Below are 20,516 nucleotides of genomic sequence, written 5' to 3' on the forward strand. Positions count from 1 at the left end.
TCTCTTATTTTTGCACACTCATTTGACTGTAATTTGCCTAGGAGTAGTTTTCTTATCATGCTTGCCATGTATTTTGTTTCTTGGATCTGTCAGTGGATGGTCTTTTTTCAGTGTGCTGATGTTTTTAATCTATTACAAAAATTTTTTTTGCAACTCTACTTTTTTTTTTCCCCTTTTCCCCTCCAGTTGCTTGTCATTAGACTAGAAGATACTCGCAGGCTTCGTTTTTTTTCCCCTTCAATGTTTTCTTCAGGTTGGATAATTTCTTTTCATCTAATTTCAAGTTCACTGACTCATTTTCTCTGCCATCATCTGCTGTTAAGCTTATGTAAAATGTTAATCTTACTCTCTTTTTCAGTTTTAGAATTTCCGTTGGATTCTTTAATATTTTTATTGTGGTAAGATACATAGATATAAAATTCCCCATCTTAACCATATGTGTGCCTACAGTTCAGTGGTATTGAATATATTTACATTGCTGTGTGACTGCCATAAACTACTCTGGTTCTTTTTTTGTACTTTCTCTCTTTGACATACATTTTCTTTTATGTCCTTTAAGTGCTGCGAAGTTCCTGTCTGCTAATTGCTACATCTGGGTTATCTTGGTGTGGGTTGCTGTCGATTCCTTTTTCCCTTGAGTTTGGGTCATATCCTCTGGTTTCTTTGCATGCTAGTAAGTTTTGTTTGAACTTACTCTTATTGGCATCATGAATGATAGAGATTCTAGATTCTGTCTTAGCAGGTTAGTATGGCAAGACTCGATCGAGCTTTAAACTCCCTTCTCCCTGCAGCTGAAATCATTCCTTCCTCATTCAGTTTTCAGTTGCTTTATTCCACCCCCCCAGCCCCCCAAGGGTCTCCAGCCAATGATTTGAGCATATTACTAATTTACAGCTTCAGGAGATTCACCCCATATGTGGATTCCTCCTTAACTTCCTGGCCACTCTTCCCTGCCTGAACTCTGTCATCCTGAGTGTGTCTCTTAGGGGTTGGCATGTACCTTCAGGCAAAAAGTATAAACTCATAGATCTTACCAAGGGGCAGTTCTTCTCTTCCAGTGATAGATTGTCTTCTAACTTTACCTGCTTGTGATCATTCTTCAATGCCTTCAAATAATTTCAAATATATTCTTCAAATTTTATAATGTTTGTGCCAGGGTGCTGTGACCAAGCTACTGTCTCATTGCTGACATCAGAAACCATATAGATTCCTTTTGGGCTTCTATTCAAATTCCTCCCTTGTCCCCAGTCTTGTCCCCAGGTGTGCTATGCAGAAAAGAGGGTTTTTCTTTGAGGAGTCAGCCAGGGAGCAGTGGGAGCACTGTGGGAATGTCATCTGAGGCTGCCACAACAAAGTACCCCAGCTGGGTGGCTTCAGTTCTTACAGTCTGGAGGCTAGATCAAGGTCGAGGCACCTGCAGGGCTGCTCAATGGCGAGGGCTCTCCCCTTGGCTTGCAGAAGGCGCCCTCTCACACGCCTTTCCCGAGGTGTGCACGTTTTACGTTCTCTTGTCTCTTTTCTTATAAGGACATCAGTCCTGTGGGATCAGGGCCCCATCCTTATGACCTTGTTTGAATGACTAGCCCTTTAGGGACCCTATCTCCAAATAGAGTCACAGTGGGAGTTAGGGTTTCAACACAGGAGTTTTTTTGGGGAACACAGTTCAGCCCGTTACAGAGCAATCTAGGCATGTGAGCAGGTGGGGGAAGCAGAGCTGTGTTGTAGGAGTGACATCAAGACGTATTTGGTCCGTCAGCATGGAAGCACAGAATACAGGCACAGGGAGCTCTGGGACTCAGTTATGGACAGGACTGCTCTTGACTCTGCCCTCATGGAGCTTGTAGCTTAGGAGTAGGGAAAACTCAAAGAGATTGCTGTGATGAAGTAGGAGACATATAGGGTTCCCTGGGGGCACTGAGGGAGGGTTATCCAGATAAAGTGACCAGTCCAGAGAAGGCTTCTTTGGGAAAATGCCTTTCTAAATGGAAGCCGGAAGGATGAGGTGGAAGTCAGCTGTGGGAGGAGAGTGCTACAGACAGGCACAGGGAGTGGCGAATGTGAGCCACAGCAGGGCTGAGAGGGACTCTGGAAGGACAGAGGGTCACTCAGTGGAGCTGGACCTGGGGACCTCAGGAAATGGAGTAAGGGAAAAGGCCAGAGAGGTAGGCCGGGGCCAGCTCATTTGTTGGATTTATGATCGTCTGTCCCTGTAGACAGTAATGGCCGTTAGCCAATGTCTTGGTGCCTCTGCCTGGCGGGGTGCTGTGTGGTACAGGTGTGTAAGTGCCCTCTGTTATGTTTGGGGGTGAGGTGGGAGACTCGGGTGTGGGCAACCTCACCTCCTTGCTAAGGCCGGTGAGGGGGGTGGTTGCTGACTGTCCCTGGCCGCTCTGTCCCTGTACTCCGGGTCATGCTCTGGTGTTTGTTGTCAGGCCTGGACAGTGAGTCCGCCTCCAGCAGCCTCCGCTTCAGCAAGGCCTGCCTCAAGAACGTCTTCTCAGTCCTGCTCATCTTCATCTACCTGCTGCTCATGGCCGTGGCCGTCTTCCTGGTCTACCAGACCATCATGGACTTCCGTGAGAAGCTCAAGCACCCTGTCATGTCTGTGTCTTACAAGGAGGTGGATCGCTATGACGCTCCAGGTAGAGCCCTGGGGGTCAGCTGGCAATCCCCTCCCCCAGCCACCTCCATACCCACAGCACTGGTGGAGGTGTCCAGGTGTAGACACCACCCCCATGCTGCTGCCAGGACCTGCAGAGTGTGCTGAGGAGAGCCATGGGCCAGGCGTGGCTCCTGGGCGGTCAGGAGAGCTTTGCAGAGGTGGGCTTGCTGCCAGGCTTTGAGGAGTACACAGTGGGCAGCGAGTTTCTGGGAGGAGGAGGAAAAAGAGGGAGGAGCCAAGGGGAGTGTGGGGAGGCAGAGGGCTTCTGGAAAGGAGTCCAGGCTGGCACGCTAGAGATGAGGGGAGGTCAGAGTCAGGGTTGACTGTGCCTTCCCCTGCCAGGGGAGGGTGGCAGGGGAAGGCACATCCATTCAGAGAAGGACAGAGGCTCTTCCAGGAGAGGAGCTCCAGACCATGCCCAGTATAACTTTCTTGCTCCATTGGTGTGTCTGGTCCCCAGGTGGGGCATCTTCTCTGCTGGTAGTAACACACTCAGCTCCAGCATGGTGGGGCTGGCACTGGGGCTCTGGAAGCCTAGGAGTGAACAGAGAGGCCTGAGCTCTGTGCACCCAGGCCCTGCCCACCTGGTGTGTACCATCTGCTTTGCTAAGACAATGTCCTTGAGCAACCCTCAGGACAGCCTGCTCATAGAGCAGAGCCAGAGTCAGGGACCCCTCTGCCTGGGACACCCTGCCATTCCCCGGGCATGCTGGACATGGCTCCCAGGCTGGACTTTACTATTTCATGTTCGTCCCTCCTCTCTGTCTACTATGGTCTCTGTGGGTCTTACTTGCAGTGTCCCATCTCTTGTCACTCTGACTCTGCCTGTCTCTGATGCCACATGCTGCTCTCAGCATTTCTGCCCTTGAGATGGGACAGATGTCATCAGTAGAGCTGTAAACCGGGTGGGTGTCTTAGCAGGGAAAGGGGAGGACTCTTGGGATGCCGCCCGCACACTGGGGACTCCCAGTCAGCAGACATGACAGTGTGAGTTCTGGGGATGCCTATAGTCCAGAGGCTTCCAGCAGATCTGCAGGTGGTGACAGGCCCTGGATGCACAGCTGGGCTGAGCCTAGGAGGCTCCCTCAGAGGAGTGGAGCTGGCTCTGTGGGGAGCAGGCTTTGGGGTGGGCACTGGCCTCTGTCTTCCAGGCTGGGCGGAGCTTACTGAGGAGGGCGTGGTTCCCCATACCATCACCCTTTCTGTTTCCTTCTCAGCAGTCACTCTAGGAGTCTGTAACATAGATTATTGGTTCAAGGGTTTGGTCGGGGACTGAGTTCTAACAGTTACTTTTCCCTGTTTGTGTTCCCAGGTATCGCCCTTTACCCTGGTCAGGCCCAGCTTCTCAGCTGTAAGCACCATTATGAGGTCATTCCACCTCTGATGAATCCTGGCCAGCCCGGCGACATGAATTGCACCACCCAGAGGATCAACTACACACACCCCTTCTCCAATCAGACCATGGTAGTAACTCGCTGAGCTGGGTCTAGGCAGTGTGCTCTCTGCTTGCTCCACACCCAGGGCCCAGATTTTCTTCTTCCCAGGAGGCCTCCTCACACTTGTGGATATGGGTCCTTGGTCTCTGAGATCCATGGCTGGATCCTCTGCATTTCAGACCATGAGGCCTTCATCTTTTAGAGAGTGACCCTCAGATTCCTGACAGTGGGATGAGATCTGTCCTTGATAGAAGTCTGCAGGGCAGAGGGCCAGGCTGTTATGATGTGGTGAAGTAGGTTCCTTCCTGACTGCTTGATAGAATTACCAGGATGTGGGTTTTTTTTTTTTTTGGTGGGGGGGTGGGTGTGGTAACCTGGGATTGAACTCAGGGGCACTTGACCACTGAGCCACATCCCCAGCCCTATTTTGTATTTTATTTAGAGACAGGTTCTCACTGAGTTGCTTAGTGCCTCGCTGTTGCTGAGGTTGGCTTTGAACTCACGATCCTCCTGCCTCAGCCTCCTGAGCTACTGGGATTACAGGCATGCGCCACCACACCCAGCGCAGGGTGCTTTTTGAAATTATAGATTCCTAGGTTCCGAGGAGGTCAGCTGGATCATAATTCCTAAGGATAGGACCTGGGAATCCATATTTTGAATATATTTGCCAGTATAAAGGAGGAGTCCTGGTTTGGGAGTGAGGACCCTCTAGCTCTGCTGTCACACAGCACAGTTCAGCTGGGGACCTGATGGCTGGTTGAGGCTCTGAGCATGGTGAGAGGAGTAGCACCTGCACAGGGCTCTTGAAGCCTGGAACGGACCTGGTATCTAGTTACGAGAGGAGTAGCACCTGCACAGGGCTCTTGAAGCCTGGAACGGACCTGGTATCTAGTTACGCTTTGACTTTTCCAGCCGTGTTCTCAGGAGGGATTGATAGAGGCTGTGTGAAAGTTTTCCAGAGGGAAAGAATTTTTCTGGACAGAGAACTACCTACTGAGACAGAAAGGGAGGAGGTGGCCTGTTGGGTCTGTGCCTCTGGGTGAGATCATAGTAGGGCTGTTTCTAGGACCAGGTGCCCCTGGAAGAATGTGGGAGATGCAGCTGTGGGCAGAAGTAAGGGCAGCTGAGAAAAACACCATGTCATCCTGTGCAGCTGATTTTCCTCCTTTGGGTGCCCCGGAGCTATTGATGAGGTTTTAAGAAGAAAGGATCAAACCAAGACTTTTTCATTAATTGGTTTATGCATTCCACTAAAATCCCATTAAAACTAGGGTAAAAACTAGGGTAGGGTAGAATATTAATAATAGCTTTTCAAACTACGAACATATCACTGGCACTCCAGGAATTTTGAGGGACTAGTGGAAACTATAAATGGCAGGTTGGGACTGAATGTTGGAGCAGACAAATCAGAGAAAACCTGTGACCTAAAATAGGTACAGGAGGGTGGCTCAGGAGGTACAGCCTTCCCTTCCACCTCTAGCTTGAAGTTGGCACGTTCAGAGAACCAGTGTCCTCTGTCAGCAGTGTTGTCATGAAGGGACAGCCTGTTGGCCAAGCCAGCCGAAGCCCTTGCCCTCCCTGTGGAGGCAGAGCTGCTGGGACAGTGTCACTTCTGGGTGACAGACCCTAGAATCATTCTCTCCACGAGCCGAGGGAAGGTTCTGTGCATAGACAGTGGAGATAGCAGAGCTGAGACTGAGCTGCACTGTGGGCAGCAGGAAGATACTGAGGGGCAGGAGTCTCTTCCAGAAGCAAAAGACTGGAAGAGCCAAGCTGGGCTCCCTGCCCTTCATGCAAAGCACTCCCAGCTGGCCTGCCGGGTGCGGGAGAGGGGCAGCAGAGAAACAAATATGCCACTGTGGGAGGAACTGCGTTTCAGACCTCTACTTGTTATCCTGGTCATTAGCGGTCTCTAGACACTTACATGGGACCAACAAAGAAAAGGACCAAGATGAACCAGCAGAACCCAGTCCAGAATAGGAAAACGGACTAAAACAAACAGGAGAGCACTTTGTAAAATCCTGAATGTAGAGCAGAATCTGTGATGGAAAAACGGTCTGCACTCCTGGCTCTCTTTGTCCCCTCCGTAAAACACGCTGGTGAACTGCTCGGCACCGCCAGGCCTGACCTGGATTGGCCCTTCTCTTGCCCCAGCCGAGTACCATGCTCAGGAGTCAGCTGCCTTTCTCCCAAACCTGCTTATGCAGGTTGTGCTTGTTATAGTAGTTTGTAATTTTAAGTATCATAAAAACTCATGAAGTAAGGGGACACAAAGAGTTTGTTTTTGTGAAAATGAAGTTAAATGTAGTTGCTGCCTTCAGCTCTGAGTGATGATTGGTATTCTCCATCAGGTCCTTAGAGCCCCAAAGCTATGAACTAACAGAGAGGTTATCTCCTCCTCCATCGGCTCCCTGAATGAAGCCTGTGTGGACTAATGCAGGAGACTGGCCTGTGGCACTTGCCTCCAGACCCAGCTACTCGGAGACTAGGCAGGGGGATGGCTTGAGCCTAGGAGTTCGAGGTCAGCCTGGGCAACACAGCAAGACTCTCGTCTTCATAAAAATAATAACAGAAACAAACACAGTAGGGGAGGAAGAAGTTGGAACACCAGAGCTCCCATGTGGAAAGGGGGATGGGAGCCCCGCAGGGCAGGACTGCGAGGCCCCTGCCTTGGCATGAAGTCAGCTCCTTAGTTTGACCTTTCTGCTGTCCTGGGGAGACTCCTATGTGCTCTGCCTCATCTGCTGGGAGATCTGCCTTGTGTCCTCAGTGGGGTGGCAGATTACGCTGCTCAGCTCCCTGCTTGTGGCATTTGGGGCCTGACCTTAGGGTTGAAATTGCACACCTGGAGCTGACTCGTTCTTACCTTCCTCCTCTTGCCTTTGCAATGAGCTTCCTCTTTGCGGAAACAGGCAGACTTCTGGCTATTTGCGTCCAGGTGAAAGTGACCCCCATTGAGGGTCTCATCCAGTCATACTTGGTTTCTTTCTTGTTTTCTCAATTTAAGGGTCAATAACTTTCATCAAATACTGTGAACTGCCTTCCAGCCTACAGGATCAGTGTTCCCACCACCCAAGTGTTAAGCGGATGCCTGGATGTTAAGTTTTTCACTAATCTCATACTCCACTTGCAGCTAACACAGTGTGTGTTGCTCAGAGAATGGGCACAGCTCCTGGGTAAAAGCAAACACCCAACTGTGGTGGCTGATAAGGTAGAGAGGCCACTTGTCTCTGGGAACCTGCAGGCATGCAGGCAGGGCTGCACCGTGGGCAGTGCCACCTCATGGGATGGTCCAGCCACAGCTTCCATCCTGTGCTGCCTGCTGGGTGTCGTCCTGATCCTGTGCTGCCTGCTGGGTGTCGTCCTGATCCACATGGACAGTAGTGAGGACATGCTCACTCCTGGGAAGGGGAGAAGCGGAGGGCTAGCAGTTCTGCTTTTAGGAAATAATTCGGGACTGCGTGAGTCACTGCTGCACATTCCAGGAACTTCATCACATGGCTGCACGTGAGGCCAGAAATGGGGCTCCAGCAAGGTGGCTGTATTCTGGAATCTCAGGCTGGGAAGTTCCTTCTTGTGCTGAAGGAGGGAGTCGGTGGGGGAGTCTGGGGACAGTCTTCTCTGCAGCCTACTTCCAGGAAAATGTCATGGAAAGGATGAAGATAGATGGATGGACAAGGGCTCCGAGAAAATTCAAGAATAATCAGAAGAGATGGGGTGGCAGTGTGACCATCCAGGTGGAATTCCAGGTGCAGAGGGTTCTAGAAGGGGGCTGGTGAATGTTGATCAGAGCTTCCATTCCATGACTTCCCACCAAGAATGAACAATCGTCAATCTTTATGTATAGAACAGGTGCCATTTGTATAATTTTTATTTTATTTTTATTTTTATTTTTTTTATAATTTTTTTTAAAGAGAGAGAGAGGAGAGAGAGAGAGAGAGAGAGAGAGAGAGAGAGAGAGAGAGAGAGAGAGAAATTTTTGATATTTATTTTTTAGTTATTGGCGGACACAACATCTTTTGTTTGTACGTGGTGCTGAGAATCGAACCCGGGCTGCACGCATGCCAGGCGAGCGCGCTACCACTTGAGCCACATCCCCAGCCCCTCCATTTGTATATTTTTGGTAAAACCTGTTTTTTTAAAAAAAAATACCCTCACGTTAGAGTGTGATTTTAATACCCTCAAAAAATTCACGTATCTTCAGTAATAAAGCATGAAGATTGGATAGCACCTTTAGTAGATTTGGTGTGTGTGTGTGTGAGAGAGAGAACCTCGTTACCTGATAGTATACTCATGCTTTTCAAAGATTTGTAGAACATTTGTAAAAATTGATGTAAAGATACTCTTTTCTCAAATTAGCCCTCCGTTTCATCACCGTTAAAGGGGGCTTTTATGGAAGTAAACAAACTAGTTTGAAAGTGCACTTAGGCCAGTAAGGTGGCACATGCCTATAATCCCAGGGGCTCTGGAGGCTGAGGCAGGAGGATCACGATTTCAAAGCCAGCCTTAGCAACTTAGTGAGTTCCTATCTCTAAATAAAATATTTTTTAAAAGGCCTGGGGGTGTGGCTCCGTGGTTAAGTGCCCCTGGGTTCAATCCTTGGTACCAAAAAAATAAAAGTACACTTAGGAGAACATGTGTACAGTAATGACCCAGGCAAGTGCAGGGTGGGAGGAGCACTGTGAGAGGAGGACCCCTCTAAGGCCATAGGTGTCCCAGGAGCAGGGGCTTGGTGCAGAGAGACACGGTGTTTGTGGGCAGTGTCAGGGCTGGGAGTAGACACGTATGGTGGTTCTATACTTGAATCTAGCCTAGAAAAAGGCGGTTGGGGGCTGGCTTTAAAAAATTTATTCTTTGTTGGTGGGGTGGGAGTTTCGTCCCTGTTTCACACTCGACAAAACTTAAAGGCAGGGTTGGGGCTGTGGCTCAGTGGTAGAGCACTTGTCTAGCATGTGTGAGGCACTGGGTTCGATTCTCAGCACCACATATAAATAAATAAAATAAAGGTCTATCAACAACTTTAAAAATATTAAAAAAAAAATAAAATAAAAACAACAACAAAAACCTTAAAGGCAAGTGTATGAGTATCTCAATGTGTAAAAGATTTAAAAAGTCCTAGAAAGAAATAAGAACATTGATGGAATTCTGGCTTTTTCACAAGCAAATCCAGAAACCATAAAGAAAAAGATCTACAGATTTGATTGTAAAGTACAAATTGATTGTTATATGTAAAGCTTCCATATAAAAATAATATTATCAACTAAATTAAGAGAAAAGTGACAGACTGGAAGAAACAGATGGAAGTGAACATCCTTACTAAACAAAGGTGAGCATCTGTAGCTCTGCCAGCCAGTGAGAGAAGTGGGCAGTAACGTGTTGTAAGGGTCCAGCGAAACGTTGGAGGAAGAGACCACCAAGTGACCAACTCATGCAATAGCAAAAGGGGTTTATTGAGGATCCAATCCAACGCACTGGGGCTCCCTGCTCACTCAAATAGGGAGAGCAGCCCAGAGCCCCGGGCAGGGGTTGAGCCGTGCTTAAGTACACTTATTGGGGAGGGCGGGGGCTTTGTATACATCACAGTCTCCTTTAACAAATCATCACGCGCCGCGGGAAAATCAAACAACAATTCTTAGACATGATTAGTTTATTCATTGGCAGGAACAGATTGGGCGGGGGTGATTGGCCACTGCTAAGCGGGGTACACATTCAAACTGATTGGTTTTGGGGCCTGAATGCCTACGTGCCAGGCTACACAGGGTCCTAGGTTATTGAACAACCAGAGAGTCAGTGGGAATATTTACTGGGCAGTTCAGGTATTGTCCTAACAGCTACAGGAATTTCAGGTTTTGTGGGTAGCAGAGGAACTTAACAATACCTGGTCCTTTACTTTTTAACTCAGGCCTTGCAGCTTAGAGACTTTACAATGCCCGGTCTTTTACACTTTAACTTTTACGCTGTAACTTGAATTTCTTTTACCCTTACAGTGTGTGCTGGGCAGGGCCGCGGGGTGAGGAGTGATGTCTGTCCCATCAGTCCTTTTGCTGTTAGACTTAAAAGCCTCTGTGTGCCCAGGTGAGGGTCTGGGGACCAGGCAGTCCTCCCATGACTGAGATTCTGCATTTGTGTCCCTGCAGAAATCTGCCCTGGTTGTCCAGGGGCCCCGGGAAGTGAAGAAACGGGAGCTGGTCTTCCTCCAGTTCCGCCTGAATGAGACCAGCGAGGACTTCAGCGCCATCGACTACCTCCTGTTCTCTTCCTTCCAGGAGTTCTTGCAAAGGTGGCCTCTCAGGGTTCACGGTGGTCTTGCTATCAGCTTTTTACCTCTTCCAGCCTTGTGGACCCCATGCTGAGGATGTAGGGGTGAGGGCAGGGCATAGTGTTGCAGATGTCCCATGGCTAGGGAAGTGAGCTCAGCCTGTCCATTGAATAATCTCTGCAGAGTTGAGCAGATGTGGTGTGGAAGAGCGTCCTTGCTCTCACAGAGTGTGGTCCTAAGACTTTATTGGGTCTGGCCCATCGCCTGGGGCTGCTGGAGGGTAGCAGGGGCTGCCTTCTATCCATCAGCCCCTGTGATGACAGGTCCCCACCTGGGACCTTGGTTTCACCTGGAGCATGCATAGAAACTTAGGCACAGTGTGCTTGCCGTAGCTGCCGTTGGTCTTTCTTTATGGTGAATCTGTCCTGATCATCATAAAGTTCCTGCCTGCTTCAAACACGCTGCTTTGGGGACACATTGTGGTGCCATCTCTGGGACACGTTGTGGTGCATCTCTGGTGCTCATTAGATTGGGAGCATTTTCTGCATGTCTCCACCAGGTCCTGCTGAGCCCTGGGGCACCAATCATAGAAAGTTGCTGCAGGGTGGCACATATACCAGCCACACATCCCCTGAACAGGAGGGAGCTGCCTCCACTGTCCCACACCACTGCTGCTCCGGCCTTCTACCCAGAGCTCAGAGCCTCTGCCCTAGCATTTTCCTCTTGTTCTGCCCCTGTAGTTACCCCTCCCTGTCTGTCTTGCCTTCTTCCTGGAAGGCTTTTCAGAGGTCCCCCATGCCTGGCTCCTTCTGTGAGCTTCCCACGCCATGCTGAGGTTTCTGTTTGCCTCTGCACACTCATTCTCCTGCATCTGCACCACCCTAGGCCAGATGGGGTGGGCATCCCTTCTGGCCAAGACCTCCCCTGCCCCAGGAATCCTCTTTCCCTCTCTTGGCCTTATAGAGGAGCCGAAAGGCCAGTGAGGGCTGCCTCACGGCTCTGCTCAAGTCTGGTTCTCTGAGGAGCTGGGGACACCATGTTGTAGGAGCTTCTACAATCTAAGTGCTGATTGCTGTGGGAGCCGTAGCAGGAGCGAGTGGGAGGGAGGAGGAATTCTCCCAATGGCAGCCGCAGGGATCTGGTTCCTATCCCAGCCTGGTCCCAACTCCCCTTTGAAATCAAATGAAGAGCAAGCAGGAATGGACCTTGCTTTTGCTGTTGACTGACAAACAGTCCTATTGAGGCAGTCAAGTTTTGGAGGGAAAGCAGGGAGCGGCCAGTGTCCTGGTTGTGCCAGCAAAGCAGCTTGAGGCAGGGGCTGGAATTTGAGTCTGGCTACCGTGGGCTCCTGCTGGCAGGCCTAGATTAACTTGAACCTTTCTTCTGTCCTCCAAGCTCAGACAAGGCGGGCTTCATGCAGGCCTGTGAAAGCGCCTATTCCAGCTGGAAGTTCTCTGGGGGCTTCCGTACCTGGGTCAAGATGTCCCTGGTGAAGACTAAGGAGGAGGATGGGCGGGAAGCAGTGGAGTTCCGGCAGGAGGTAGGTGGCTCTGAGTTTGCTTGGGACTATTGGGGGATTTTTCCAAACTTGAGTCTAGGGTGGAGGGAAGTTTTGCAGAAAGGGTTCTTTTGAGCAGGATCCTAGGGGTGAGTAGACCTTCACTAGGAGAAGGCAGACCCTGGCAAATGCTTCACATGCCACACTAGGGATCGGCATACTCTCCTGGACGTTGTGCAGTTGTGCGTGGCTGGCCTGGCCATCCTTGGCGTTTTTCACAAATACAGGTGTGGAGCAGCGATCAGGATAACACACCCAGCTACATCTGATATCCCAGGCCAGCAGAACTCTGAGAAGCTGGCAGCAGCACAGGGAATGATTATTTGCAGGGAAGAAAGTCTAGGCACAGTAATGTCTGAAGGGCTGTGAGCATGATGATCATTGGATGCATGAGGAAAAGACTTTATATTTATCTCATCCTTTTAACGTTTCTATCGTCCAATGTTTTAAAATATATATAAGAGCAGAACAGTAATAGTGCACATTATATCACTTGTAAAGTATACCAGATGCATACTGAGACTTTGTTTTACTAACAAAGTCTGTTGGAAAAAACCTTCAGTCTACTGACCTGGAGCTGGGAGGTGTGCTGGGCTTCCCTTCCTGTGATCCCGAGAGAGCTGGGAGGACCATGGGAAAAGGCATGGAGGTGGGCGACCTTGAGGGGGCAGTTGGTCCATCGTAAGCAAAAGCAGTTGACTGTCACTGTGTCTGGGGCTTCCACCTGCAGTGGCCCTCCTCCTCCTCCATCCACTTAGAGCTAGGCTACCTTGTGTGTATGTGGCCAGGTGCTGCAGAGGTGTCTGTCCTCACCTCTGTTCCTCCCAAAGCAATCTGTTGAGAGCCACAGCCCAGTCGGGATGGCTTCTGGCATTTTGCCAGAAGGAGTGGTTTTGAGGTGAGGCCAGCAAGCCTTTAAGATGATGATAATTAAGTTAAGCTGCGTATAATTTCTGTGACTGGATGATACTGGATTGAAACAGGCTGTGTATTCAGTTGTATATAGACCACTGCTGTGTGCCTCCTGCTGCCTCAGGCACCCCCCCCACCCCACCCCCAGCTACTTTTGAGTTCTCCCTACTTTTGAGTTTTTGTGGAGCCTGGTTGAGGGCTGAGAGAGTTCCTGGGGAGTGCCAGTGAGAGTTAGGGCAATAAAGTAGTTCCTGTTTGAACCTACAAGTGCCTTGTGATGGCTCGGTTATTTTGTGCCCAGCCAGAATTCGGCAGCAATCTTTTTGGTCTGGACTGTGGGGTCAGCATTAGGAAAAGTCTGGGCTGGAATGGAAGGGCCCACTCGATAGAGTGGGCTCTGTGGCCAGAAGTCATGTACAAGTCCAGGTGGGGACTGTCTAGGTGGACTTGAAATTGCTTCTTTGTGAGCTGAGTTCCTAGGACTATTAAGGAACAGGCTATTTTTTCTGCCTTAAGAGGTGCCCTTGACCCCAGATCCTTAAAATATTCCTGTTTGGTAAGCCAGCTGTCACCTGGATTCTTACTCTGCACTTTGCTCCTTAGAACTCCAGGCCCTTCTCTGGCCCCACAGAGGCTCTGAGAAAGGTGGTGTTGGTGTAGCTCATTGGTAGGTGCAGCCCCCACCTGGTGGCTCTTACAGTGATCTGACACCAAAGGGCTGAAACCCTCAGTGAACCTATGCTTAGGGGATTTTTTTGGTGCCTTTTATTACTGTCTGAATGAGAAATCTTTTGGCAGGATGATCAGCTCTTTTGAACAAAACTCAAAAAAATGTTCTTATATTATGCTTTTGAGTTTCAAATGCTTCCACACAGATTTTTTTTTTTTTTCATTTGATCCTCATCATCCCACAGTGAGGTAAACATTTTGTCCTGCTTTATGGGCTCAGATCAGAGGGTGAACCCATGCCCCTGGGCTGAGGCTGGCTGGCCAGCCTGGAACCTGTCTGCTCTCCATGGTGCCACGTAGTCACTTTACTAGTTGATAACCAGGTCTTACCATGCACACCTACTAAATATTTATAAGGACTGCTTAGCTCTGTGGATCTGGGACCTATAATTGTTCCTGTAGACTTTTTGTGTTGAAATACCTAATCCTTAAGATCAAGTGTTTTAGAATTTGGGATTTTTATTGCTTTTAATTGGGACTCTTCCATGGTAGTCTATATATGGTTTAATTGAGAGTATAGGCCCCTGGTGACAAATTTCAGTAACTACTCAAAACGCGTGTTGGACATCTCAGATCCTGTTTCCCAAAACTGTGGAAACCACGGTGAAGCCTCGGGAACTATACTGGTTTGGGCATCTTCTGTAAACAAGTTCTTTGGGTCTTTCTCCAAAAGATGGTGTCAGAAAAGCTGGAGTCTAAGACCCCCTTCCTGCTCTTTCAGGCAACGGAGGGCCCTGGGTGGTAATGCTTTCTCTCCTCCATGTCTAGACCAGCGTGGTTAACTACATTGACCAGAGGCCAGCTGCCGAGAAAAGCGCTCAGTTGTTCTTTGTGGTCTTTGAATGGAAAGATCCTTTCATCCAGAAAGTCCAAGATGTGAGTAGTATTTAAGATTATGAGAGCGATTTTCCTGAAGCATTCTTGCAGGCTTAGTCTACCTCAGTGACCTCAACTTCTTTTAGCGCATCAAGCAGCTTGCAATTTATACTATGACATTGATGTTACAGAATGTAGTTTGTTTAATTGACCTTATCTTCATCTAGAGTCTCGTTCCTCTAGAGAGGAGGTTCATAATGTTCACCATGACTCTGATAGCTAGCAGAGCGCTCAACACTGAGGAGCTGCTCAGTGTAATATCAATTGACTAAGTAGAAAGCATGAAGCTACTATATAAACTACTATTAGAATTCATTCTTTTTTAAAGGGTCTCTACAAGACAGTAGGTACTTACTATTTGTGGTAAGTCAGAACAGAAAGGCACAAATAATTAAAGCATCAGTGAATGCCCAAATCCTCAGACTCAACAACCTTGGAAGGAGAGACATAATTGAAAGGCTTTGCAAAAGGAACATTCACTGGCACCACATTCACTAGAGCCAGGCCTGAGTCTAAAAATCACCAAGTGTCCTGACAGGATCATTACTCAGGGCAAGAAATTTCATAGTTTTAGCCTCAACCTTGTACTCTTGGGACCAAGTAGGGATTTTGTAAGACAGCTGTCTTCCTTGCCACCCTACTGTTATGGCCACAAGGCTGTGTAGAAAAGAGTAGATGCAAAGGCTTACTGGGAAGAGTCCAGGTAGAAGGATACTAGCTTTGAGCTGTACCTGTAAAATGTGCATTTGAACCTTTTTTTTTTTTTTTTTAACTTACTGTATTCAGCATGAGGTGCCTGCTTTGGGCCAAGTGGAGCCTATTCCCGGAGGCATGCTTTTCTTGAGTCATCACTTGGCTTCCCAGCAATCCAGAATGGTGGTGGTGTAGCCATTTCACCTGTGGGAACCCTGAGGCTTATTCTGTCTCAGGTCACCCTGCTAAACTGGGCTTCCAAATGTTTTTGTTTTAACTTGGTTGGGAATTTAGACATTGAATAGAAAGCCTCTGCCTCTAAATAACTAATACCAGAGGCAAGTACCTGTCAAAATTGTTTGTAGGATAAATAGCTTTGCTGAGATACAGAGAGGGTTTTGGCTTAGTGGTCAGAAAGTGCTGAGATTTTGATGGATTGGTAAATCAAGATAGGAGAAACATCACAGGCAGGGGACCATGAAACTAAGGTGTATAGGATGGGAAAAAAACAAGAGGAGCTCACCTTCTTGTAGGTTGGGTATAGTTGTAGGGAAATTTATCTTAAAGCAAAGCTGTTGTTAGATTAGGCCACAAAATTAAAGCTCAGGGGGCTGGTTGTGGCTCAGTGGTAGAGCACTTGCCTAGCATATGTGAGGTACTGGATTCGATTCTCAGCACCACATATAAATAAATAAAATTAAAGTCTATCAACATATAAAAATTTTTTTTAAAAGTTAAAGCTCAGTATGGAATACTATATTATTTGTATAGAGATTTTCTAATTTTTGTTTTGTAGTTGTAGATGGACAGAATGCCTTTATTTTATTTGTATATGGTGCCTCACATATTCTAGGCAAGCTCTCTGCCACTGAGCTACAGCTTCAGCCCTGTACAGAGATTTTTGAGAAACAATTTTTTTCTTCCAGAATCTCTTTAAGGGATTTGAATTTTTCTCCTCAGTCTGAGCTGTGGACAGGTATAACCTGAAGGAAGTTCAGAGCTAGGACAGCTTCAGAACACAGGTGTTTTCTTGTCATCTCAATAAATTTGGAAGTGTGGTTTGACAGTAACACCTGTATGACTTAATAATGAAGTCTGAAGCAAGCCAGTAACCCTGGATTTGCTTGTTTTGCAGATAATCACAGCCAATCCTTGGAACACAATTGCTCTTCTCTGTGGGGCTTTCTTGGCATTATTTAAAGCAGCGGAGTTTGCCAAACTCAGTGTGAAATGGATGATCAAAATTAGGAAGCGATACCTCAAGAGAAGAGGTCAGGCCACAAACCACATAAGCTGAAGCCACCTGTGTGACCAGGGAACTGCCCGCAGTCACGGAAGTCCTCATCACTTCCATTTTGACATCGGAGCCACCAGCAATCCTGTATTCACTTGAAGAAAAGGGGCCTCGCAGGGAGGGCCTCGCCTGTCAAACTGGAACTCCTAACTCAGAAAGAGGCTGATTCCAGTCTGATGGAAAAGATCAGTGGATAACCTGAAAGTTATTTAAGTATTTAAATTATTAATGAACTTTTCACAGAGCTGTCCAATGCCTTAGGAGTGGGGCTGTGGAAGGTGCCTTTCTTCCTGTTTGGTTCACTGTATAGTTAAGGTTCAGCAGGATGCTTAAGGCTCTCCTTTGTCCCTTAGGTTTTTCTTTGACGTTTTTGAAGTAGACAGAAGAAAATGTGATTTTCTCTTACCAAAAATCCTGTCTACCAAGATGTGCAGGTCATGCTTTGGAACTTGTGCACTGTACCCAAAACCCTTTGACATCCTCTACCATCTGTGTTGTCCAGGCTCTGACTAAGCTCTCTGAATGTTAACTATTAAATGAGACTTTAAAAGCCACTAGAAACTAGTGATTAAATTTCTCATGAACTCATTAGTCGCCACCTGCTCTGGGTGGAGTCTGTGTTAATGCAGGTCTAAGTGATTAACACTCAAAAGCACTAGGAGATGTACCTAGCAGGTGCCTACTCAAGTATATTCTGATTTCATTAACAGGTTAATAAAAGTTGAGTTAATACGAAAGGAATAGTCTGCCATTATTGAAATCAACAGGAATCAACCAATATCTTTCATGCTGTTATCTCCAGAAACAAAAGGCAGCATAGCATGGGTCTGGAATCCCAGCATGGAGCTGACGTCTGAGGTAGGTCATGACTGATTCCAGGGCAGGTAAGTTGGGCATGGTGATTGGTGGTAGGTGGCCAGGAAGAGGGATCTATCACAGACCTGAATAAGCTGGGCAGTGGGTCCTCCAAAACTACCTGTCTGAGAAAGGGGAATGCAGTGTGACTCTCAAAGCTATTGGTCTAGCTTTTGACAGAGATGAGTACCCAAAAAACCTAGGTAGTTTTCACATTGACTGAGGATCATAAAAATTGTTTTCAGAGTTTCAAAGTATTTAGATGGCCATCGCATGCAAAGAAGGTGTAGTAGTGAGTTCTGAACTCACAATCTGGCTTTAGATAATGCAAAGAGAACAACTCAGATGTCTAAATAGGACATTTTTATCTTGTGTCTAACTTAGCAGTAAGAAACCTTTGGTTGAATAGTAAAAATGAACTTGTGTAAAGAAATAGTTACTGCTACTATCGTGTTCCACAAAATCATGAGAATTCAAATTTTAGCCTAAATGTCTCTTAACTTTTATTTAGGGTAAATGCAAAGCCAAGCATAAAAGCTTATATTAATAGTATTGAAAATTAGTTTTATGTTTTTAAAGCATCTCTAAGGATGTAGTTGAGTGGTAAAGCAGGTACTTATTTGTGTGTGTGAAACCCTGGGTTCAATCCCCACCACCAAATAAAAAATTGAAAAAAATAAGCCAACTAAAATCCTTTTAATGTTACTGAAATAGCTAATAAAATTTGCTCCAATGAACATGCTAAAACTATGTCATATTGTGGAAAGTGGAGAGACCTATTAAATGTGCTTTAGAAAATAAGCATAAATATTTAATAACAAATATTTAAGTAAATATTTAATAAATAGGAAATAAGCACATTTACCTGTTCAAAAAATAAAAACAAACCTTTAACAACTATTAGTTGCAGCCTGTAAAAATGCACTCTAGCTGCTCTTTAGTAAGAGAAATGTCCCTAAGCTTACAAAATAGACATTTAGATGTGACTTTTGCTTTTTGGAAAGTCAAGAGCTCGCCTTCCTGTCAGTGTGTTGTAGGATCATCCCTTAGCTGTGGGGTCTCTGGCTGTCAGCACTGCTGCTGGCCTGGGGTTAGTGTGGCAGGCCGGGACCCCCTTGATACCTCTCCCACTTGAGACTAGTCCGACAAGAACCACTGTGCAGGAAGGGAGAGTTTCTCCTCAGGCCACAGAGAGCAGAGGATGCCCTTCACAGTGACTTGGGAGTATTGTGTAGCGCCTCTGGTGGTTTCTGACTAATGTTAAAGAAGTAGGTGTAAGTATCAGTAGCTGAAAACATGTCATTACAGTAATGTCTGACTTTCATCTGCCAGTCTCCTTGTCCTTCACAAAATGGGCTGTTATGTCTTGTGGATTATGAGATTTATCATCTTGGTTCTGTTTTAATTAAAACTAGATTTAGAGGTAAACATAAAAGAAGATGGAAGAATATCTGAGAACTTAGAATTTAATTTGATGAAAATACTCTGTAAAACAGATAAAGTTGGTAAATGGCTAGAACACTAACCTACAGCCCACAATCTTCTTATTTTTAATTGGAATGCATTCTGCAATTTGTCTTTATTTTCTGTAAATATACATATGTATGTTAAAGGGGAGCATGCTTCTCCTGAATGCTAAGCTTGCAGCTGAAAAAAGCAAAGATCACATAAGGCAAAATACAAACATAGACTTTATTAAATGCTGCTCAATCCCCCAATGAAGATCTTTCATTACAAAACACTTTTCCACACAACTGCAAGTTAAGAGATTGGAATGGTACTCTGATAACAAAAGATGTGAGAAATACTTGACCAGGTAAAAACATACAAGACCTCTATGTAGTCAGCTTTTTCAGAACTCTACAGAGGAAGCCTACTGCATTCCCTTTAAATAAAGCCAGGCAGTGACAACTAGCAATCTGCACCACCACACTGTGGGAGCCATCCCTGGGTCAGGAGGGCCTGGGGGAGGGGCAGGTACAGGGACTGGAAAGGCCCTGCCTCCAGCCTTGCAGAGGAAGAGGAGGAATGAACCCAGAGGCCAGCTGAGTGCTCACTCTGGGGTGTTGCAGGTGAAGGGGGACATTCATGAGGAACAATCTGAAGAATTTTGGTTTACTTTCCCAGCTTTTATTTATATTTTGTGCTTTAAAAGCCTGGAGATTTAAGTTTTGCTCAAATTCCAGAGTACAGTAATATACTTTAGGGCAGGTTATCCCACCATCGTGTTTCTGGGAGAGACAAAGGGAAGGCTGAGGATGATACCTTAGTTTTATTTCAGGAAGTATTCTTTTTCCTAAGATGTAACTAAGGTCTGCAGCAATGTCAAAAGCACAATATAAAAGGAGAAAATATACAGAGCGGACTACTTGATCTATGTGCAACACAATCAAAAAAGAATTCAAGTCATAATTCTTACCACTCCCATAATTATCTCACTCATATCATAGATGATAGAATTCATTTCTGTGAAACTTCAGAAGTGACACAATAAATCAATGATTAGACAAAGGTTACAATATACTGTGGCCATGATACAGCACACGGCTATGTTTAGTCCATATATATTTTTCATTTACAGTTGCCAGAAAAAAAATTGGCCTTTTAATTATATTATATTGATGAGGTTTGCTTTGCAATTTTTACATATTCCAAAAAAGTGTACAAAACTCTGCCTATCCAGCACACGTGATAGGCTGTTTTTTATTCGGCACTTTTATTGCTGAGAATACTGTGCATGTTGTAAGCACTGTTCTGTTTTTCAAGAGCTTTCTTTAGCTTTAGCTCCTCTAATTTCTTCCATAATTCTTCACGTTCCAATTCCTTCTTCTTCTCTCTGTAGATAAATCATAATTTTTGTAATCAGGAATTCTTTCAGAAGCTAAAGAAAAAAGCTGTTTGGTAGTTTATTGGAGGACACGCTGTTGGCCCACAAGTCACTCACATCCCTCTGCTACAGCGCTGGTGTTCAGCTACCAGGAGCATCTGAGTTCTCTTTGTCACTATTGTAAGTGTAGTCTGTTCATCTCTTGTACCAACTGAAGGTGACCACTGGCTTTCCCTCCCAATACATGACCAGTACCACAACCCTGCTTTATTGTAAACAAAGCACTTTGACATTAAGTTTCTAATGTTAACTTCTTGTGGTCAGTGTAGCAGCTGGATCACTATGATAGACCAATGGCAGTGGGCCACAAGGGCAGTCTGAAGCACCGTCCTGTTGCATCTCTAGTCACAACAAG

The 20,516-nt window shown here is 46.5% G+C and overlaps 2 protein-coding genes across 4 annotated transcripts in view; one reads left to right on the forward strand and one right to left on the reverse strand.

The window, feature by feature from the left end:
• Pacc1 (proton activated chloride channel 1) overlaps positions 1 to 17,111 on the forward strand; it is a 37,982-nt gene extending 20,871 nt beyond the window's left edge. For 2 of the 3 annotated variants that reach the window (XM_076831753.1, XM_076831751.1), the window contains 6 exons: positions 2,433 to 2,642; positions 3,975 to 4,126; positions 10,236 to 10,378; positions 11,753 to 11,897; positions 14,325 to 14,432; positions 16,261 to 17,111. In XM_076831753.1, the coding sequence (XP_076687868.1) occupies positions 2,531 to 2,642; positions 3,975 to 4,126; positions 10,236 to 10,378; positions 11,753 to 11,897; positions 14,325 to 14,432; positions 16,261 to 16,422 (822 nt within the window). In that variant the 5' untranslated portion in view covers positions 2,433 to 2,530 and the 3' untranslated portion in view covers positions 16,423 to 17,111. Of the gene's footprint in view, positions 1 to 2,432; positions 2,643 to 3,974; positions 4,127 to 10,235; positions 10,379 to 11,752; positions 11,898 to 14,324; positions 14,437 to 16,260 lie in introns of those variants that run through there. The other variant, XM_076831754.1, reaches the window with a different exon arrangement.
• Positions 17,112 to 18,942: 1,831 nt separating this feature from the next.
• Ppp2r5a (protein phosphatase 2 regulatory subunit B'alpha) overlaps positions 18,943 to 20,516 on the reverse strand; it is a 63,308-nt gene continuing 61,734 nt past the window's right edge. Inside the window, exon 13 of the mRNA XM_076831389.1 lies at positions 18,943 to 20,110. Within this exon, the coding sequence (XP_076687504.1) occupies positions 19,978 to 20,110 (133 nt within the window). The 3' untranslated portion in view covers positions 18,943 to 19,977. The remainder of the gene's footprint in view (positions 20,111 to 20,516) is intronic.

Source organism: Callospermophilus lateralis, chromosome 13 (genome assembly GCF_048772815.1).
Source record: "Callospermophilus lateralis isolate mCalLat2 chromosome 13, mCalLat2.hap1, whole genome shotgun sequence".
Classification (NCBI taxonomy): domain Eukaryota; kingdom Metazoa; phylum Chordata; class Mammalia; order Rodentia; family Sciuridae; genus Callospermophilus; species Callospermophilus lateralis.